At 43.3% G+C, this 18886-nt stretch overlaps 1 protein-coding gene across 1 annotated transcript in view; it reads left to right on the top strand.

The window, feature by feature from the left end:
* PITPNM3 (PITPNM family member 3) overlaps positions 1–18886 on the top strand; it is a 1020867-nt gene that overhangs the window by 978905 nt on the left and 23076 nt on the right. Inside the window, exons 11-12 of the mRNA XM_073616741.1 lie at positions 18051–18245; positions 18576–18724. Of these exons, the coding sequence (XP_073472842.1) occupies positions 18051–18245; positions 18576–18724 (344 nt within the window). The remainder of the gene's footprint in view (positions 1–18050; positions 18246–18575; positions 18725–18886) is intronic.

The following is an 18886-nucleotide window of genomic DNA, read 5'->3' as shown; positions in this document are numbered from 1 at the left end:
GTTTTTTCGGGAGCAGTGATTTTAATGATGCTTAAAGTAAAAAAAAAAAAAGTGAAATATTCCTTTAAATATCGTACCTGGGGGGTGTCTATAGTATGCCTGTAAAGTGACGCGTGTTTCCCATGTTTAGAACAGTCCCTGCACCAAATGTCATTTTTAAAGGAAAAAATCTCATTTAAAACTGCTTGCGGGTTTAATGTCATGTCGGGTCATGGCAATATGGATGAAAATCAGTGAGACAAACGGCATGGGTACCCCCCAGTCCATTACCAGGCCCTTTGGGTCTTGTATGGATATTAAGGGGAACCCCGCACCCAAATTAAAATAAGGAAAGGTGTGGGGCCACCAGGCCCTATATACTCTGAACAGCAGTATACAGGCGGTGCAAACAAGACAGGGACTGTAGGTTTGTTGTTAAGTAGAATCTGTTTGTAATTTTGAACATTTTTAACGTGTTTAGCTCCAGCCAAAAAATCTTTTCTAAGCTTTTTGGAAAACATAGGGAAGGGTTATCACCCCTGTGACATTTGTTTTGCTGTCTTTCCTCCTCTTCAGAAGATTTCACCTCACTTTTTTGTCCCAATGAAAAATGTTTTTTGAAAATTTGGGTTTTTTTGTGGAACAAGGATTGGAAAGCATCAGTGGAAAGGAGAAATTGTTTTCCCATATTAACTCTTACAGGAGAGAATTTCCCTTCCTAGGGGTAGATTTCATCTCACTTCCTGTTGTCTCCTTCCGTTTGCAAGTAGGAGTCGTTTGTAAGTTAGATGTTTGAAAGTAGGGTCCTGCCCTATATACTCAGCAGAAATTTGGGCCTTAGGTGTTGCTGTGGCCACAACACTGTAAGCCCTCACAGGGCCCTGCTGTGAAATATTAGATCAAGAATTGTAATTACATGCCCCTGTTGAACAGGAGCTGAAAAATTAGGCCTTAGGCACTGGTGCTGGTGCCACAACACTGCAACCCCTCACAGACACTCTAGTTGGAACGCAGGAACGAGCCCTGCTGCAAATTATTGCTTCAAAAATTGTAATTACACGCCCCTGTTAGACAGGGGCAGAAAAATTGGGCCTTAGGCACTGGTGCTGGTGCCACAACACTGCAACCCCTCACAGACACTCTAGTTGGAACGCAGGAACGAGCCCTGCTGCAAAGTATTGCATCAAAAATTGTAATTACACGCCCCTGTTAGACAGGGGCAGAAAAATTGGGCCCTAGGCACTGGTGCTGGTGCCACAACACTGCAACCCCTCACAGACACTCTAGTTGGAATGCAGGAACGAGCCCTGCTGCAAAGTATTACATCAAAAATTGTAATTACACGCCCCTGTTAAACAGGGGCTGAAAAATTGTGCCTTAGGCACTGGTGGTGGCGCCCAGAACCAAAAATGTTCTTACAAGCTATCAGCGTGATGATTGAGGAGGAAGAGGATAATTACTCAGGGATAGTCACTCAGCATCAGCATAGGCAGTCTTTGAAGGGATCTGAGATTTCAAAAAAAATTATTCGGTTACATCAGCATCAGGTGCTTGGTAGCTGGTGGTGATCCAAGACTCATTCATTTTTATGAAGGTCAGCCGATCGACCGAGTCGGTGGACAGACGCACCCTGTGATCGGTTACCACGCCTCCAGCAGCACTGAATGTGCGTTCCGAAAGAACGCTGGATGCAGGACAGGCCAGTAGCTCAATTGCATACTGTGCAAGCTCTGGCCAGTGATCCATCCTCAAGACCCAGTAACCCAGAGGATTTTCGGTGGGAAAGGTGTCCAAGTCTGATCTTGCCCCTAGGTATTCCTGCACCATGTAAAACAGACGCTGGCGATGGTTGCTGGAACCGATAATACCTTGGGGCTGCGGACCAAAAAATTGTCTGAACGCATCGGTCAGACGGCCACCTTCTCCACCACTCCTTCTTTGACTGACCGAAGCCTCAGCAACACGTTGTCCAGAAACAGGAGTTTGTAACCTCCCAGTCTCTGGGAACGCGTTGCACAGACCTTTCTGCAAGGCCTCCCGAAGATGTTTCATCCTCTGCTCCCTCTGCGATGGCAAGATAAGGTCCGCAACCTTACCCTTGTAACGTGGATCAAGGAGGGTTGCCAGCCAGTATTGGTCCTTCTCCTTGATACCACGAATACGAGGATCCTTACGCAGGCTTTGCAGGATCAGGGAGGCCATGCAGCGTAGGTTTGCTGAGGCATTCGGTCCGGAGTCCTCTGGGTCACTAAGAACGACATGGTCCGCAGCCACCTCCTCCCAGCCACGTACAAGTCCATGTGTTTCTTGGGACTGATCCCTTAAAGACTGCTGCTGATGCTGAGTGCCAGGCTCCACCTCCATACTGACACAATCTTCCTCCTCCTCCTCTTCCTCCTCGTCCTCTTCCTGTGTGATCGGCGGGCACGCAGGAACTCTGTCTGGATAAAGGGGGCCTTGAGAGCTAAGGAAGTCCTCCTCTTCCTGCCTCTGTTCTGCCTCAAGTGCCCTGTCCATTATTCCACGCAGCGTGTGCTCCAACAGGTGGACAAGGGGGACAGTGTCACTGATGCATGCACTGTCACTGCTCACCATCCTCGTGGCCTCCTCGAATGGTGACAGGACAGTGCATGCATCCCTGATCATGGCCCACTGGCGTGGGGAAAAAAAACCAAGCTCCCCTGACCCTGTCCTGGTGCCATAGTTGCACAGGTACTCATTGATGGCCCTCTGCTGCGTGTACAGCCGCTGCAGCATGGCCAACGTTGAGTTCCACCTGGTGGGCATGTCACAGATTAGGCGGTTCTTGGGCAGGTTAAACTCCTTTTTGAGGTCCGTCAGCCGAGCACTGGCATTATATGACCGGCGGAAATGCACACAGACTTTCCTGGCCTGCCTCAGGACATCCTGTAAGCCCGGGTACCTGCCCAAGAACCGCTGCACCACCAAGTTAAGGACGTGAGCCAAACAGGGCACATGGGTCATTTGTCCCTGTCGGAGGGCAGAGAGGAGGTTGGTGCCATTGTCGCAAACCACCATTCCTGCCTTAAGTTGGCGTGGCGTCAACCACCTCTGAACCTGCCCCTGCAGAGCTGACAGAACCTCTGCCCCAGTGTGGCTCCTGTCCCCCAAGCACACCAGCTCAAGCACCGCATGGCATCTTTTGGCCTGCGTACTTGCATAGCCCCTTGAACGCCTACGGAGCACCGCTGGTTCCGAGGAAGAGGCCATGGAGGAAGAAGAAGAGGAGGGGGTGGAGGAGAGAGGTGTGTCACAATCAGCATTTTGGAGGCGTGGTGGCGGAACAACCTCCAACACTACTGCACCTTGTCCTGCATCCTTCCCAGCTGCCAGCAGAGTCACCCAATGCGCCGTGAAACTTAGGTAACGTCCCTGTCCATGCCTGCTGGACCATGAGTCAGCGGTAATATGCACCTTACCGCTGACCGCCCTGTCCAGCGAGGCATGGACATTGCCTTCCACATGCCGGTAGAGAGCCGGAATCGCCTTCCGTGAGAAAAAGTGGCGTTTGGGTACCTGCCACTGAGGAACCGCACATTCCACAAACTCACGGAAGGGGGCAGAGTCTACCAACTGAAAAGGCAGCAGTTGAAGTGCTAGCAATTTTGCCAAGCTAGCATTCAACCGCTGGGCATGTGGATGGCTGGGAGCAAACTTCTTTCGGCGGTGCAGCAGCTGGGGCAGGGAAATTTGCCTGGTACAATCTGACGTCGGTGTACCAAAAGCAGATTGCCCACAAGTACTTGGCTGTGACACACCTAATTCTACACCTTCATTCCTCTCACTGCAGGTCTCAGAGAGGACTGAAGGTCTAGTGGGGTTGGAAATCTCAGCTGATGAGGAGCAAGGAGAGATCCTCTTTGTTCTTTGGTGTGGGTCTTTTAGATACGCTTGCCAACGAACTGCATGGCAGGTCAACATATGTCTGGTCAAGCATGTGGTACCCAAGCGGGAGATATTTTGGCCACGCGAGATACGCTTGAGACATATGTTGCAAATAGCAGCGGTGCGATCTGATGCACTCGTCTCAAAAAAGGCCCACACCAAAGAACTTTTTGAATAACGCGCAGAGACTGCAGCGCCCTGCACATGTGGAGCTTTGGGGTGTGATGCAGTCAATGTGCTGCCCTTAGGCTGGCCCCTGGAGGGCATCCTGCCTCGTTGGTGATGTGCTGCCACCTCCTCCTCCTCTTCCTCCTCCTCTCTCCTATCAGGCACCCACGTTGAGTCAGTGACCTCATCATCCCCTCCCTCCTCATCACTGGAGCAAACCTGGCAGTATGCTGCAGCAGGGGGAGCATGACTGCCAGATTGCTGTCCTTCTTGGGCACCCCCTCTGTCCGCGCTCATGTTACTGCCTTCATCGAGCTCAGTATCGTCATCAGAGCCTTCCAAACGCTGGGCATCCTCCTGGAGCATGTACCCAACACTGTGGTCAAACAGTTCGAGGGAATCCTCATGAGGACATGGTGGAGCTAGGGAAGGAGTCACTGATGACATTGAGCTGAGGGAAGAGGCCGCTGCTTTGCCAGACAAAGCACCCTGGGCATGGGTGAGAGAGGATGAGGAGGATGAGGACGGCTTGGTCATCCACTCGACCAAGTCTTCCGCATGTTGCGGCTCAACATGGCCAGCTGCCGAAAAAAAGGCCAAGCGTGTCCCATGGCCACGTGCTGATGAGGATGCACCGTCTCCACGACCAGCACTAGACACAGAGCCTGCTTGCCCTCTCTTATTGGCTTGTGACTGTCTGCCTCTCCTTCTTGGCCTTCCAGACATACTAATGGCCTGTAGCTGCACTAAGCTGGGATAGAACACCTGTAATTTTCTTCAAGTAGCTTTATATACTGTAACCAGACAAGCCTGCCTGTCAGTAGGAAGATAACAGGAACGGATCTAGCTGAACACTGTGAGCAGGACGCACTGTACTAAATGTAAATAGTCTAGCTGCCTGACCGTGGTACTAATAGGATCAAATAGAACACCTGTAATTTTCTTCAGGTAGCTTTATATACTGTAACCAGACAAGCCTGCCGGTCAGTAGGAATTTAACAGGAACGGATCTAGCTGAACACTGTGAGCAGGACGCACTGCACTAAATGTAAATAGCAGGAACGGATCTAGCTGAACACTGTGAGCAGGACGCACTGCACTAAATGTAAATAGTCTAGAAGATAACAGGAACGGATCTAGCTGAACACTGTGAGCAGGACGCACTGCACTAAATGTAAATAGTCTAGAAGATAACAGGAACGGATCTAGCTGAACACTGTGAGCAGGACGCACTGCACTAAATGTAAATAGCAGGAACGGATCTAGCTGAACACTGTGAGCAGGACGCACTGCACTAAATGTAAATAGTCTAGAAGATAACAGGAACGGATCTAGCTGAACACTGTGAGCAGGACGCACTGCACTAAATGTAAATAGCAGGAACGGCTCTAGCTGAACACTGTGCGCAGGACGCACTGCACTAAATGTAAATAGCAGGAACGGATCTAGCTGAACACTGTGAGCAGGACGCACTGCACTAAATGTAAATAGCAGGAACAGATCTAGCTGAACACTGTGAGCAGGACGCACTGCACTAAATGTAAATTGCAGGAACGGATCTAGCTGAACACTGTGAGCAGGACGCACTGCACTAAATGTAAATAGTCTAGAAGATAACAGGAACGGATCTAGCTGAACACTGTGAGCAGGACGCACTGCACTAAATGTAAATAGCAGGAACGGATCTAGCTGAACACTGTGAGCAGGACGCACTGCATTAAATGTAAATAGTCTAGATAGAAGATAACAGGAACGGATCTAGCTAAACTGAATACAGTGTATATATATATATATGCAACACCTGGGATGCATATATATACACAATACACTGTAAGTGCAGCTAACTGACTGACTGTTCTGCCTAATCTATCTAACTCAAATCAAATGACACTGTCTCTCTCTCTCTCTATCTCTCAGCACACCGGAACACACACTACACAGGGCCGCCGTGCAGGCGGCCTTATATAGTGTGGGGTGTGTACTAAATCCCCTGAGCCATAATTGGCCAAAGCCACCCTGGCTTTGGCCAATTACAGCTCTCTCTACTGACGGCGCTGTGATTGGCCAAGCATGCGGGTCATAGTGCATGCTTGGCCAATCATCAGCCAGCAATGCACTGCGATGCCGCAGTGAATTATGGGCCGTGACGCGCCACACGAATTTAGCGCGAACGGCCCATAACGTTCGCAATTCGGCGAACGATCGAACAGCCGATGTTCGAGTCGAACATGGGTTCGACTCGAACACGAAGCTCATCCCTAATCACCGCCATTTCTAGTAAAAAATAAATAAATAAATAAAAATGCCATAAATCTATCCCCTATTTTGTAGACGTGATAAATTTTGTACAAACCAATCAATATACGCTTATTGCAATTTTTTCTACCAAGAATATGTAGCAGAATACATATCGGCTTAAACTGATGAATAAATTAGTTTTTTACATTTTTTTTTGGAAATGTTTTAGAGCAGAAAGTAAAATTTTTTTTTTTTCAAAATTGTCACTCTTTTTTTGTTAATAGCGTAAACAATAAATAATGCAGAGGTGATCAAATACCACCAAAAGAAAGCTCTATTTGTGGGAAAAAAAGGACATCAATTTTGTTTGGGTACAGCATTGCACGACCGTGCAATTGTCAGTTAAAGTGACGCAGTGCCGCATCGCAAAAAATGGCCTGGTCAGGAAGTGGGTAAATCCTTCTGGGGCTGAAGTGGTTAAATCTGCTTTTTCCTTTTATATTATTTATAGACTGTGGTAAACTTTCCTGGTTAGTATGACATGAAGACTCCTGGAGACTGGGCTATTTACATGTGGTTGTTAATACTGGGATATTAAGAGGGTAGTGCATCAAATATGGGAAATGAACCTTAAAAATGATCATTTCATTATGTGTGTGAACATTTATCTAGTGAAAAGACTGTGTAAAGGCACTATTCTGGCTATTGCATGCATTATTAGGCATGCAAACAAGGTTCAGTTGGTTTGATTAAGCTGTATTTAATAATGTTTCTGTGAGGAAAATGGTTACCCTGCTGAACAAGTTCTGGTTTTAATAGTTGTCAAAGCAAAGAACCCTGGTAGGCTCAAAGTATAATTTGAATAAATACAACAAGAAAGTCTCACTGCACACCAGCACCTTCAAACAGAGGAAACAGATAGGGGTAGGAACGTTTAGACTAAAGTCCATCTCGTAAATAGTTATTCTTCAAGCTGTACCATTGTTACTTAAAGCATTTGTTACCCCAGCATTTCATATTCCTGATATGTGCCTGCTGTACCATGTACTTGTATGAGAAAGTCTCCTGTTCTTTTTGTATTGCTTCCTTTATGGGAAATCCCTGGTGTTCCTGCCAGTCCATCTGCTTTCCTATTAAAAACCGACCACACTAAGCAGGTGAACACACCATGGTCAGTTCTCTAGCTGTGCTGGGAACTCCGTGTACTTTCCTCCAATGATCAGACTTGTCCTGACACGCCTCCGCTGCACAGCCATTCATTGGGAAGCTCAGTGTGCTGCTACTCACCCCCCCCCCCAGCTCTTATGCAGCCGAGAACAGAGGGAATGTAATCACTTATGTAGCGCTGGTAGATTTTTTTCAATCTACCGCTTATAGGTAAATTTAGTGGGTCATCTGTTCTGTACATAGTTCAGATTCAATTTAGTGTTAGATTGGCCTCTGTTCCAGCTTGGCTGTGTTGCGTGCAGTTCCACGTTGTGCCTGTGGGTGTCGTTGTTATCATGGGCCAGTGTTGGAAAAGCAGCAGGCTGAAGTGTATGAGTGCTCTTCTGTCCCGGAGACAACTTGGCGGAGGTGGTCCTCCGAGTTGCATTCTGGGAGAGGGTATTTATGGGACAGACGCCATGTTCGGGGGTCTTCTAGCCTCGTGGCCCTCCTGGCCTAGAGGTATGTGTCAGTGAGTTCTACCTCGTAGCCCTCTGGCTTGGAGGGTTGCATTGCGGCAGCCGTGTAGTTGGGCTCAGAAGTCTGTCTGGGGCCTGCTAAAGCTGGGATGGTCCTGTGCTGTCTGTCCTGCGGGAAGAAGCCGGACAATCAGGAAGATCCAGGGGAGGACCCATCTTGGAAGAGACCATGCAAGGCTGGTCTTAAGAAGGGCCTGGTGACTCGGTTGGAGGACATATCCTAAACTACACTACCGCACAAGTACTGCCGGGTCGGCTTAAAGGTTCTGGTACTGTGTTTGCTGTTCACCAAAAACGACTACATCCTGTGGCAGAGGATCGTACAGTTTTGTTTCACTTAAGTCTGTGGCAGAGACTTTTCTTTTTGTTCATGCTGCGTACCGGCTGCTAGGTTAGTGAGAGAAACCTATCCGGGCGGGCAAAGATTTAATCCTAAGCAGAGGATACATTCATCCTAAAGATTTAAATTCCTTGATGCTACCCCAAGAAAAAGGTATTTGAACTTCCCTGCAACTCTTCTTCTACCTCTTTCCTGCTACTTCTTTCAGTTATCTCCCATTAAAGCATTGGAAAAATATACAAGTGACTGTTGCCTACATTGTCTGACAATAAGCTCAACGGGACCCTAGACACCTGGTACTGGTGAAATTACAGGGGAAAAAGGTGGCGGTAACAGCCCGCTAAAAATCAGCAGCTCCACCGTGAGTTAGTGCTACACTTCTAAAAAAGGGAAAAAGCTATGTAAAATGTGTTTTTATATCTATACAAAAATGTTTTGCCTTTAGTTTGTATTTTAAACTGAATGGGTTGTTTTACAAGGTGATCATTTACAATCACTTAAATTTCTCCAATGAATACTGTATCTATCTATCTATCTATCTATCTATCTATCTATCTATCTATCTATCTATCTATCTATCTATCTATCTATCTATCTATCTATCTATCTATCTATCGATCTATCTATCTATCGATCTATCTATCGATCTATCTATCGATATGTATATCGATATATATATCTATAGATAGATATATACAGTGGGGACGGAAAGTATTCAGACCCCCTTAAATTTTTCACTCTTTGTTATATTGCAGCCATTTGCTAAAATCATTTAAGTTCATTTTTTTTCCTCATTAATGTACACATAGCACCCCATATTGACAGAAAAACACAAAATTGTTGACATGTTTGCAGATTTATTAAAAAAGAAAAACTGAAATATCACATGGTCCTAAGTATTCAGACCCTTTGCTGTGACACTCATATATTTACCTCAGGTGCTGTCCATTTCTTCGGATGATCCTTGAGATGGTTCTACACCTTCATTTGAGTCCAGCTGTGTTTGATTATACTGATTGGACTTGATTAGGAAAGCCACACACACCTGTCTATATAAGACCTTACAGCTCACAGTGCATGTCAGAGCAAATGAGAATCATGAGGTCAAAGGAACTGCCTGAAGAGCTCAGAGACAGAATTGTGGCGCAGATCTGGCCAAGGTTACAAAAACATTTCTGCTGCACTTAGGGTTACTAAGAGCACAGTGGCCTCCATAATCCTTAAATGGAAGACGTTTGGGACGACCAGAACCATTCCTAGAGCTGGCCATCTGGCCAAACTGAGCAATCGAGGGAGAAGAGCCTTGGTGAGAGAGGTAAAGAAGAACCCAAAGATCACTGTGACTGAGCTCCAGAGATGCAGTCGGGAGACGGGAGAAAGTTGGGGCTTTATGGCAGAGTGGCCCAATGGAAGCCTCTCCTCAGTGCAAGACACATGAAAGCCCGCATGGAGTTTGCTAAAAAAAAACACCTGAAGGACTCCAAGATGGTGAAAAATAAGATTCTCTGGTTTGATGAGACCAAGATAGAATTTTTTGGCCTTAATTCTAAGCGGTATGTGTGGAGAAAACCAGGCACTGCTCATCACCTGTCCAATACAGTCCCAACAGTGAAGCATGGTGGTGTTTTTCAGCTGCAGGGACAGGATGACTGGTTACAATCGAGGGAAAGATGAATGCAGCCAAGTACAGGGTACTCAGGACCTCATACTGGGCCGAAGGTTTACCTTCCAACAAGACAATGACCGTAAGCACACAGCTAAAATAACGAAGGAGTGGCTTCACAACAACTCTGTGACTGTTCTTGAATGGCCCAGCCAGAGCCCTGACTTAAACCCAATTGAGCATCTCTGGAGAGATCTAAAAAATGGCTGTCCACCAACCTTTACTATCCAACCTGAGAGAACTGGAGAGGATCTGTAAGGAGGAATAGCAGAGGATCCCCAAATCCAGGTGTGAAAAACTTGTTGCATCTTTTCCAAAAAGACTTGTGGCTGTATTAGATCAAAAGGGTGCTTCTACTAAATACTGAGCAAAGGGTCTGAATACTTAGGACCATGTGATATTTCAGTTTTTCTTTTTTAATAAATCTGCAGAAATGTCAACAATTCTGTGTTTTTCTGTCAATATGGGGTGCTGTGTGTACATTAATGAGAAAAAAAAATTAACTTAAAGGATTTTAGCAATTGGCTGCAATATAACAAAGAGTGAAAAAATTAAGGAGGTCTGAATACTTTTCGTCCCCACTGTATATAGATATATACAGTATCTCAAAAAGTGAGTACACCCCTCACATTTTTGTAAGTATTTTATTATAGCTTTTCTTTTGACAACACTGAAGAAATGACACTTTGCTAAAATGTAAAGTAGTGCGTGTAAAGCTTGTATAACAGTGTAAATTTTGCTGTCCCCTCAAAATAACTCAACAGTCCTCTTCCACTCCTCTATGATGACATCACGAAGCTGGTGGATGTTGGGGACCTTGCACTCCTCCACCTTCCATTTGAGGATGCCCCACAGATGCTCAATAGGGTTTAGGTCTGGAGACATGCTTGGCCAATCCATCACCTTTAGCCTCAGCTTCTTTAGCAAGGCAGTGGTCATCTTGGAGGTTTGTTTGGGATCGTTATGTTGGAATACTGTCTTGCGGTCCAGTCCTCGGAGGGAGGGGATCATGCTCTGCTTCAGTATGTCACAGTACATGTTGGCATTCATGGTTCCCTCAATGAACTGTAGCTCCCCAGTGCCGGCAGCACTCATGCAGCCCCAAACCATGACACTCCCACCACCATGCTTGACTGTAGGCAAGACACACTTGCCTTTGTACTCCTCTCCTGGTTGCCGCCACACACGCTTGACACCATCCGAACCAAAAAAGTTTATCTTGGTGTCATCAGACCACAGGACATGTTCCAGTAATCCATCCGATGGGCACATTTTATGTTAAAGGGCACACTGATGGGCATATTATATGTTAAAGGGTCCACTGATGGGCACATTTTGAATGAACCCTACATAAAATATGCTCATCAGTGTGCCCCTTAATAGAAAATGTGCCCATCATCTTTCCCCTGTAAATATCACACCCAACATACCTTGAGGCAGACAGGGAGCGGAAGCCAGCAGCGGTAACAAGCTGCAGGGGGTGAGAGCTGCGCCGGGAGTCTTGCTGAAGGGGGCGGGGAGTGCATATCACATCATACCTTACGGCAGGCCAAGTGAGAGGCAGGAGCCGCGAGATAACAAGCAGCAGGGGGCAGGGTGCGCATGTGAACTCACGTCTTTACTTGCAGCCCGACCTAGGAGCCATGAGATAGTAAGCAGCAGGGGGCGGGGCGCACGTGCAACGTTATTGGTTGCAGGGATGCCTGCTGTCCCAGCAACCAATGACTGCTGAGCCATGAAGTGGGTATGTGGCACTGTACACTGACAGTCTGGACAGGAGCATCGCTCGGTCCGCGGGCCGCTATTTAATGACGGCTGCTCTAAAGCCTTTTACTGATTGTGTAATGCAAGAGACACACAATTGCCACCCCACCATCATATCAAATTTAGCAGGCTACTTATTTAACACATAAGAAAAGAAGTTATAAAAAGTTAAAGTTTACTTACAGAAACCAGTCAGAGTAATTCTCATAATTAAGGTAAAATATTGAACTGTAGTTTTAGTGTCAATCCTTCAGTGAGCAATTAGGGTTTAATCCCTGTCTTATCTCCAAAAACATTGTGCGAAAGAATCAATGTTATGATTCTGAACCTTTCTAATATCTCAGCTCCTACTTGCACATGTTAACTACTGGGAAAATTTGCTTTCTAAATGTACATTTATGGACAACACTAACCCCTTAAGATTTGAAAAAAATATATATGAAGAGACAGAAAAGAAACACGTATTAGCCAATTAACTTTGAAGTGTACTTTGGAAACTAGAATAAACAGAATAGCTACACATGCCCACAAACATTTTCCAAAGTATATTATTTCAAAGATCAAGATGTCTGATGATATAAGTTCTGTAAAAGGTGACTTTGGAAATATAATTATAAAGGACAAATAAAAAGACAAACTCTTAAATTCATATTTTTCATCTGTCAAAACAAGAATTGCTGATGCTAGATAATATGGTGGAAAAAATATTCCATATTCCCCATTCAATGTTACTTGCCTAACACAAGAAAAGGTGCAATTATGCCTTAACAAAAGTAAGTAAAATAAAGTATGAGGTCCATGCATCCATCGATGTGTGCCCTAAGATAAGTTTAACATATAATAAACCTTAAAACCATATATGTAAATGTTCTAAAACTGTCCCGTTGAACAGTCTGAAATAGTCATATTTTATTTAAGAAGAGTAAAAAGCTAGCCATGGAAAATGACAGAAGCCTGCCTTCTGTTGGGTGTAATTATCTGAAAGTATTTTAAGAGGAAATACACAAATATATAGATTAGAACAATCTAACAGCAGTGAACTGGCATGAGTGTATCAAAGATTGGCCATGTCTAAAGCTTTTATTTTGAACTTGGATGAAAAAGTATTTGATACATTGCTTCATAATAGCTTGGTCCAGAGGACCATGTTGCAAGGACTTTGGAGAATGTTTGTACATGGGTAAAGAACTGGATAAAAGACTGAAGACAGTTGGTAGTTAAAGAGAGTATACTCAAATGAGCTAAGGTTAGCAGTGTTTACCACAGGAATTGTTGTTGTCAACATTCTTTTTGATCTATTAATTAATTTGGCAGAGAAAATAGATAGCAACGCTGCCATTTTTCCTAATGACATTCAGTTGTGTTGTATAGAATTATGAAAACGTTGCAGGAGAGGCATAATAGAGAACAAACTTGACCAAATGGTAACATAAACTTACACAGAAAGTAAAACAGTGGCACATGACAACTAAAATTTTAGTTGTGCAGACTATATTTGTTGTACTTATAAATAATCCAAAAAATAGCAATTCCAAGTAAACGTACAGTAGAACTTAACTCTCATAGATGAATACTTTTGTAGAATGCTGTAAGTAAAATAGGATCACGTTGTTTTTGTTAAATATATAGTACTTCTGGGTCACTTTGTTCATGTTTTTTCTCCATACTCTGTGTAGCCTTTTTGTAGGAACTTACTGTAGATGTGTGCATTCTCCAGTGGCCAAACATCGCAATTTCTTGCTTTACAATGCTGCAGCTGAAATGAGTAAATGTTACCTAACATATCCTTTCCCTTTAGAGCAACTGTATTGTAAATAATATACTGTATTTATTGGCGTATAACACTCACTTATTTACCCTGAAAATCGGGTGCAAATAGCGAGTGCATGTTATATGTCAATACTTCAATTTTAGCTCCCTCGCAGGGGGCAGGGAGGGGGGCGGGGCGAGCGTCGTCGGATTACATACAGTGAGAATCTCCTGTTTACTTGGCACCTCTGTAATAGGAAGGTGCTGCATTGATGACAATGGTGAGGCTGCTGCATTGATGACAATGGTGAGGCTGCTGCATTGATGGCACTTGTGAGGCTGCATTGATGTGGACTGATGAGGCTGCATTGATAGCACTTGTGAGGCTGCAGATGGGCATTGATCAGGCTGCATCAATGGCAATGGTGAGGCTGCAGATGGGCACTGACCCTTATATTGCTCCAAAGTTCCTTATTTAAAATTTAAATTTTTTCCTGAAACTTCCCTCTTAAAATTAATGTGTGTGTTATACGCCTGTGCGTGTTATACGACGATAAATACGGTAATTATCATTGTAAACTCAGGTGTGAAGTGTAGTGGGTAGTTGGAAAGAAATGGTAATTTAAATACAATTGTTATAATTATGGTAATTAAAAAATGCTGATCCATATATTCTATCTGAAAAATGCTGTACTTGTTTCAAATAAAGTTTTAAAAGGTTTATTTAGAAGTATTAAATTAAACTTTAACACCTTATTGCATAGTTGAAATGTAATGGGTGAACTGTCTTACCTGGCAAAAGATTTGTAATTCTGTATAGCCAGAATTTATGGTTCAATAATTTTACTGAAACTTTCACTGAGTTTATGTTCCAAGAGGTAAGTGTAAACAGTACGAACATAACTAAAATGAGTAGACTGCCTTATATATAAAGTTTTTATTGACAATCCTTTGAAGATACCCTTGAAACAAATGGATACTTGGAATGCACAAATCAATAACTTTAAAAATAGTAAAAAAATTCCATGGGTATTAAAAGTAGCAATAAACAGCTATCATATTTATTGAGACAGTCCAAAGAAAGGCCAAAGAATTAAATAACATGGCATGGGTTTACAGTGCATATGACGTGTAACCTTACAATAATAAATAGGGAGAAAAGGAGAAGAATAGGCAATAGGATAGTTGGTTTTTTTTTTTGGAAACCTCACCAAATATGCTTAAAGGTTCTCACAACTTGAATCCTTATACAGTAAAACCTTGGATTGTGAGCATAATTAGTTCCGGAAACATGCTTGTAATCCAAAGCACTTGTATATCAAAGCAAATTTCCCCATAAGAAATAATGGAAACTCAGATGATTTGTTCCACAACTATTTTTTCATAGGTCTTTCAGTTTATAGTCCATATAAAAAAGATTATAGAAATGTGACCAGGTTGTGTAACCATAAAATGTCCATCCACAAATGGAAGCAAGGGGATTAGAAGATTAGAAGCAAAATCCAGCAGGAGCTACAGAGTATAAAAGAGAAGAGAGGCACCTCTAAGTGTAGCAATATGGTTACATTTAATGAAGGTACAACATTTAGCAACTCACATGGTTGATGATTAAAACATCTAAGTATGAAGGCATCTGGGGTAAAGCTGTCCACATTGACCATCCTCCGCACCGCCGGCTCTCACCTATGTCAATCTGCAGTCGTGACCGGGAAGACTACCCTGCAGTAGAGCGATCTGAAAGAGAGGCTTGAAGAGCTTGTGGAGCGCAGAGTGTAAGGGATGACGTTGATGGTGGTGCGGAGGATGATGAGTTGGGAGGATGTGAGTTTCTATATGTTGTACCTTCATTAAATGTAACCATATTTCTACACTTAGGCGCCTCTCTTCTCTTTTATACTCAGTTGTGACGTGGCGATACTTGTATATCAAGACATCACTTGTATATCAAGTCCAAATTTATGAAAAAATTTTGCTTGTCTTGCAAAACGCTCTAAAACCAAGTTATTCTCAAACCAAGGTTTTACTGTAAAAGAAATGAAGAGTTGGGGATAGGGCAGCAGATTAAGCAGCAACATTTCTGTAATCATGTATAGATTCCACTACCATTGCATTAACAGAACAGAAGGTTGCATTCTACATATCTTGCCAGTTCTCTGCTCACAGCATACACTGGACTCTAGTTGCTCCTCCCATTTTGGTGCAAAGGATTGGGGAGCAGAAAAAAGGGCTGTTATTGGCTAAAGCACAGTTATTAGTAAAAATTCCTGATCAGCAAGAATCCTTTACATGAATTCAAACAAAGGGTTCTCAATATTGTTGAGTTTTGGGCTGTATAAAAAAAATATTTTTTTAAAAATTGTTTATTATTTTTTTTCAGTTTTTATTAATTCAATCCAGAATGTTCAATTCAACACACCTTTCAGAAGGCCATATTTTGACCACTTACTTTCCTCTACTGCAGTCAAGCTTGGTAAAGACTGTCATTGGATGGTAATGGAGCAGCAGCTCACTGATCAAGTCATTTCTGGACTCTCTTTCAAACACCAATTTCTGTTTGTTAGATGTTTAATGTAATCAAGCTGGAATGTCTTACATTGCTTCCCTTTTCTCTCCCAACTATACTGCAGAAGGCTACAAAATGAATACATCAATTATTAAATTATATCTGCCTACAGATACACTTAAATGCTGAAAAATGTAAGGTTATGCACTTAAGTTGTGGGAATTGCATTGCCCCTACACATTATAAAGTAGGGGCCTTTAAAAAATCCAATGAATTAATGGATATGGGGGTACCATCATCCTTACAGTAGTAATTATAGAAGACTGGGGGCAACCCCCACTATGCCTTTAGAAAGAGGGAAACATTGACTATCTCTGTACCCAAATATTTACAATGACATAATAAAAATATAATTTGTATTTATACAAAAATGTTAAAAGGAGCACTTATCCACATACATGAATAAAAACAACAACATCTTCAATCGTGTGTTATTGGACTAATATAGACAATTTCTGCTGGTAATATGATATCCTCAGACATAAGCTGAGGACATGAGATATAATGAATCCTCAATGTACAGTGAATCCTCTACATGTTTCACGGCAAAAACAACCGCTTCTTCAGGAGGAATTATATAAAGTTCAATCTGTAACAGAAACATAACATAATGACACTTTTTACCACTTCGGTCCCGGAAGATTTTCCCCCTTAATGACCAGGCTATTTTTTGCGATACGGCACTGCGTCGCTTTAACTGACAATTGCGCGGCCGTGAGATGCTGTACTCAAACAAAATTGACGTCCTTTTTTTCCCACAAATAGAGCTTTCCTTTGGTATTTGAGAGCCTCTGCTGTTTATTTTTTGCGCTATAAACAAAAAAAAGCACCAATATATATTTTTCTACATATTTTTGGTAAAAAATTGCAATAAGCGATTGGTTTGCGAGTTATAGCATCTACAAAATAGGGGAAAGATTTATGGCATTTTTATTATTATTATTATTATTTTTACTAGTTATGGCGGCGATCTGTGATTTTTAGCGGGACTGCGACTTTGCCGACACTTTTGACACATTTTTGGGACCATTGACATTTATACAGTGATCAGTGCTATAAAAATGCACTGATTACTGTGTAAATGTCACTGGTAGGGAAGGGGTTGATACTAGGGGGCAATCAAGGGGTTAAATGTGTTCACTAGAGAGTGTTTCTAACTGTGGGGGGATGGGACTGACTAGAGGAGGAAACAGATCGCTGTTCCTAATTAGTAGGCACAGACGATCTGTCTCTCCTCTCCTGTCAGAACGGGGATTTGTGTGTTCACACAAATCCCCATTCTGGCTCTCGTGCCTGAGATCGCCCTTGCATCGGGTCCCTCGCGCGTGCCTGCTATCGCCCTTTAAGATGCCAACATACACCTACGGCGGTTTGTGGGAACGAGCCGACCTGCCGCTGTATAATGACGGCAGCTGGTCGGCTAGTGGTTAATAGCATGTAAAATAATAACAGTGATGGGGGGGAGGTGGTTACTAAATTGCTTACCCAAGAAGAACAGCACTCAATGACTGCCAAGGCAGAGGCGCCAGGGGGTCCCCCCCATGGTGGACACGGGGGGCAGATAGTGAGCATACGCACCAATATATCACTCAGCTGCTGAAAATAAGAATTGGATAGCCGGTGTGCAACTAATTATAATAAATCCCTTCTTATTCAGAAAAGACAGCAGAGAGAGGGAGCAGGAAGAAGATGGAGATAGCTGTTTTAACAAGAGCCTCAGAAGGACTTGGGAATGCTGCTATTAGATTGTATGTTCTCATGATCAGAGCTTTCCTAACCCTCTTGTTTTGAATTGTATTGTAACTATACCAACTCCCGTTACATTATATGGTACTAACACCATACAGACCATTTTACAGTACTAAGCTACAGCACTGCCAATAAATACAGCAGCTGGAAGATGCAAATACAAATTTGTATTTCTTGTGTGCATGATGGTTATCGGTGAAGGGTGACTGCACAGTACTTTATGCTTTCCCTTTTTTTCCCCCCCAGTGGATGCCATTCAAGCATATAGTGCAGCGTTTGTTGAAAATTCCACAAGCAGCAATTCCCCCTCTACAGAGACTCCTGCATTGTCCAATCTATCCACACCCACCCAGGTAAAAGGTAGAAAATCCAGCCTGGTGAGCATGAACAGCGAGATGTCTAGTTCTTCAGAAAGCTTGCCGTCAGCAAAGATTGCGAACGGTAAGTCAACCTTCAAACCTATTTCTAAGGGAAAACCAACTACACAATGATTTTTTATGATGCTAATCACACAATTGATTATGAGAACAGTCTAAATACAGAAACATTTGGATAAAATGATTTAATCTCCCATAGATTCATTTAGATACAGCCAACCCACCCAAGGTTCAAATGAGATCTTTGCAGGGCAAATGTGCTTTTTGGACCACAAATATGAAATATCATTTTGATTTTCTCAGTGTGGTGTTGTTGTGTGTTGAGCAGATATCAGCAGGCATGAACAGTTTGCAGCAATTTTTATCATTTTGTTTTTGTCTTTCATGGTTATAGTTACAGCTAACTGGTGGGGAACAAAGCGTATTGACTATGCTTTATATTGTCCTGATGTGCTCACTGCCTTCCCAACTGTGGCATTGCCTCATCTTTTCCATGCCAGCTACTGGGAGTCAACAGATGTGGCGGCCTTTATTTTGAGACAGGTAAGACAGCATTTATTGAAATAGAACATAGTTTTGAGCCTTGTTAGTTAGAAAGCCATCTTCAGACAAAATAAAGCGCCTTTTAACTTTTACAATATCTTTTAATTATGCCTGTTTGCCATTTTCTTTATACCATTAACCACTTGACCACTGGGCACTTAA

Source organism: Aquarana catesbeiana, linkage group LG02, assembly GCF_042186555.1.
Source record: "Aquarana catesbeiana isolate 2022-GZ linkage group LG02, ASM4218655v1, whole genome shotgun sequence".
NCBI lineage: Eukaryota > Metazoa > Chordata > Amphibia > Anura > Ranidae > Aquarana > Aquarana catesbeiana.
Note: the sequence above shows the minus strand (reverse complement) of the source record. Positions and strands in the feature narration are given on the sequence as shown.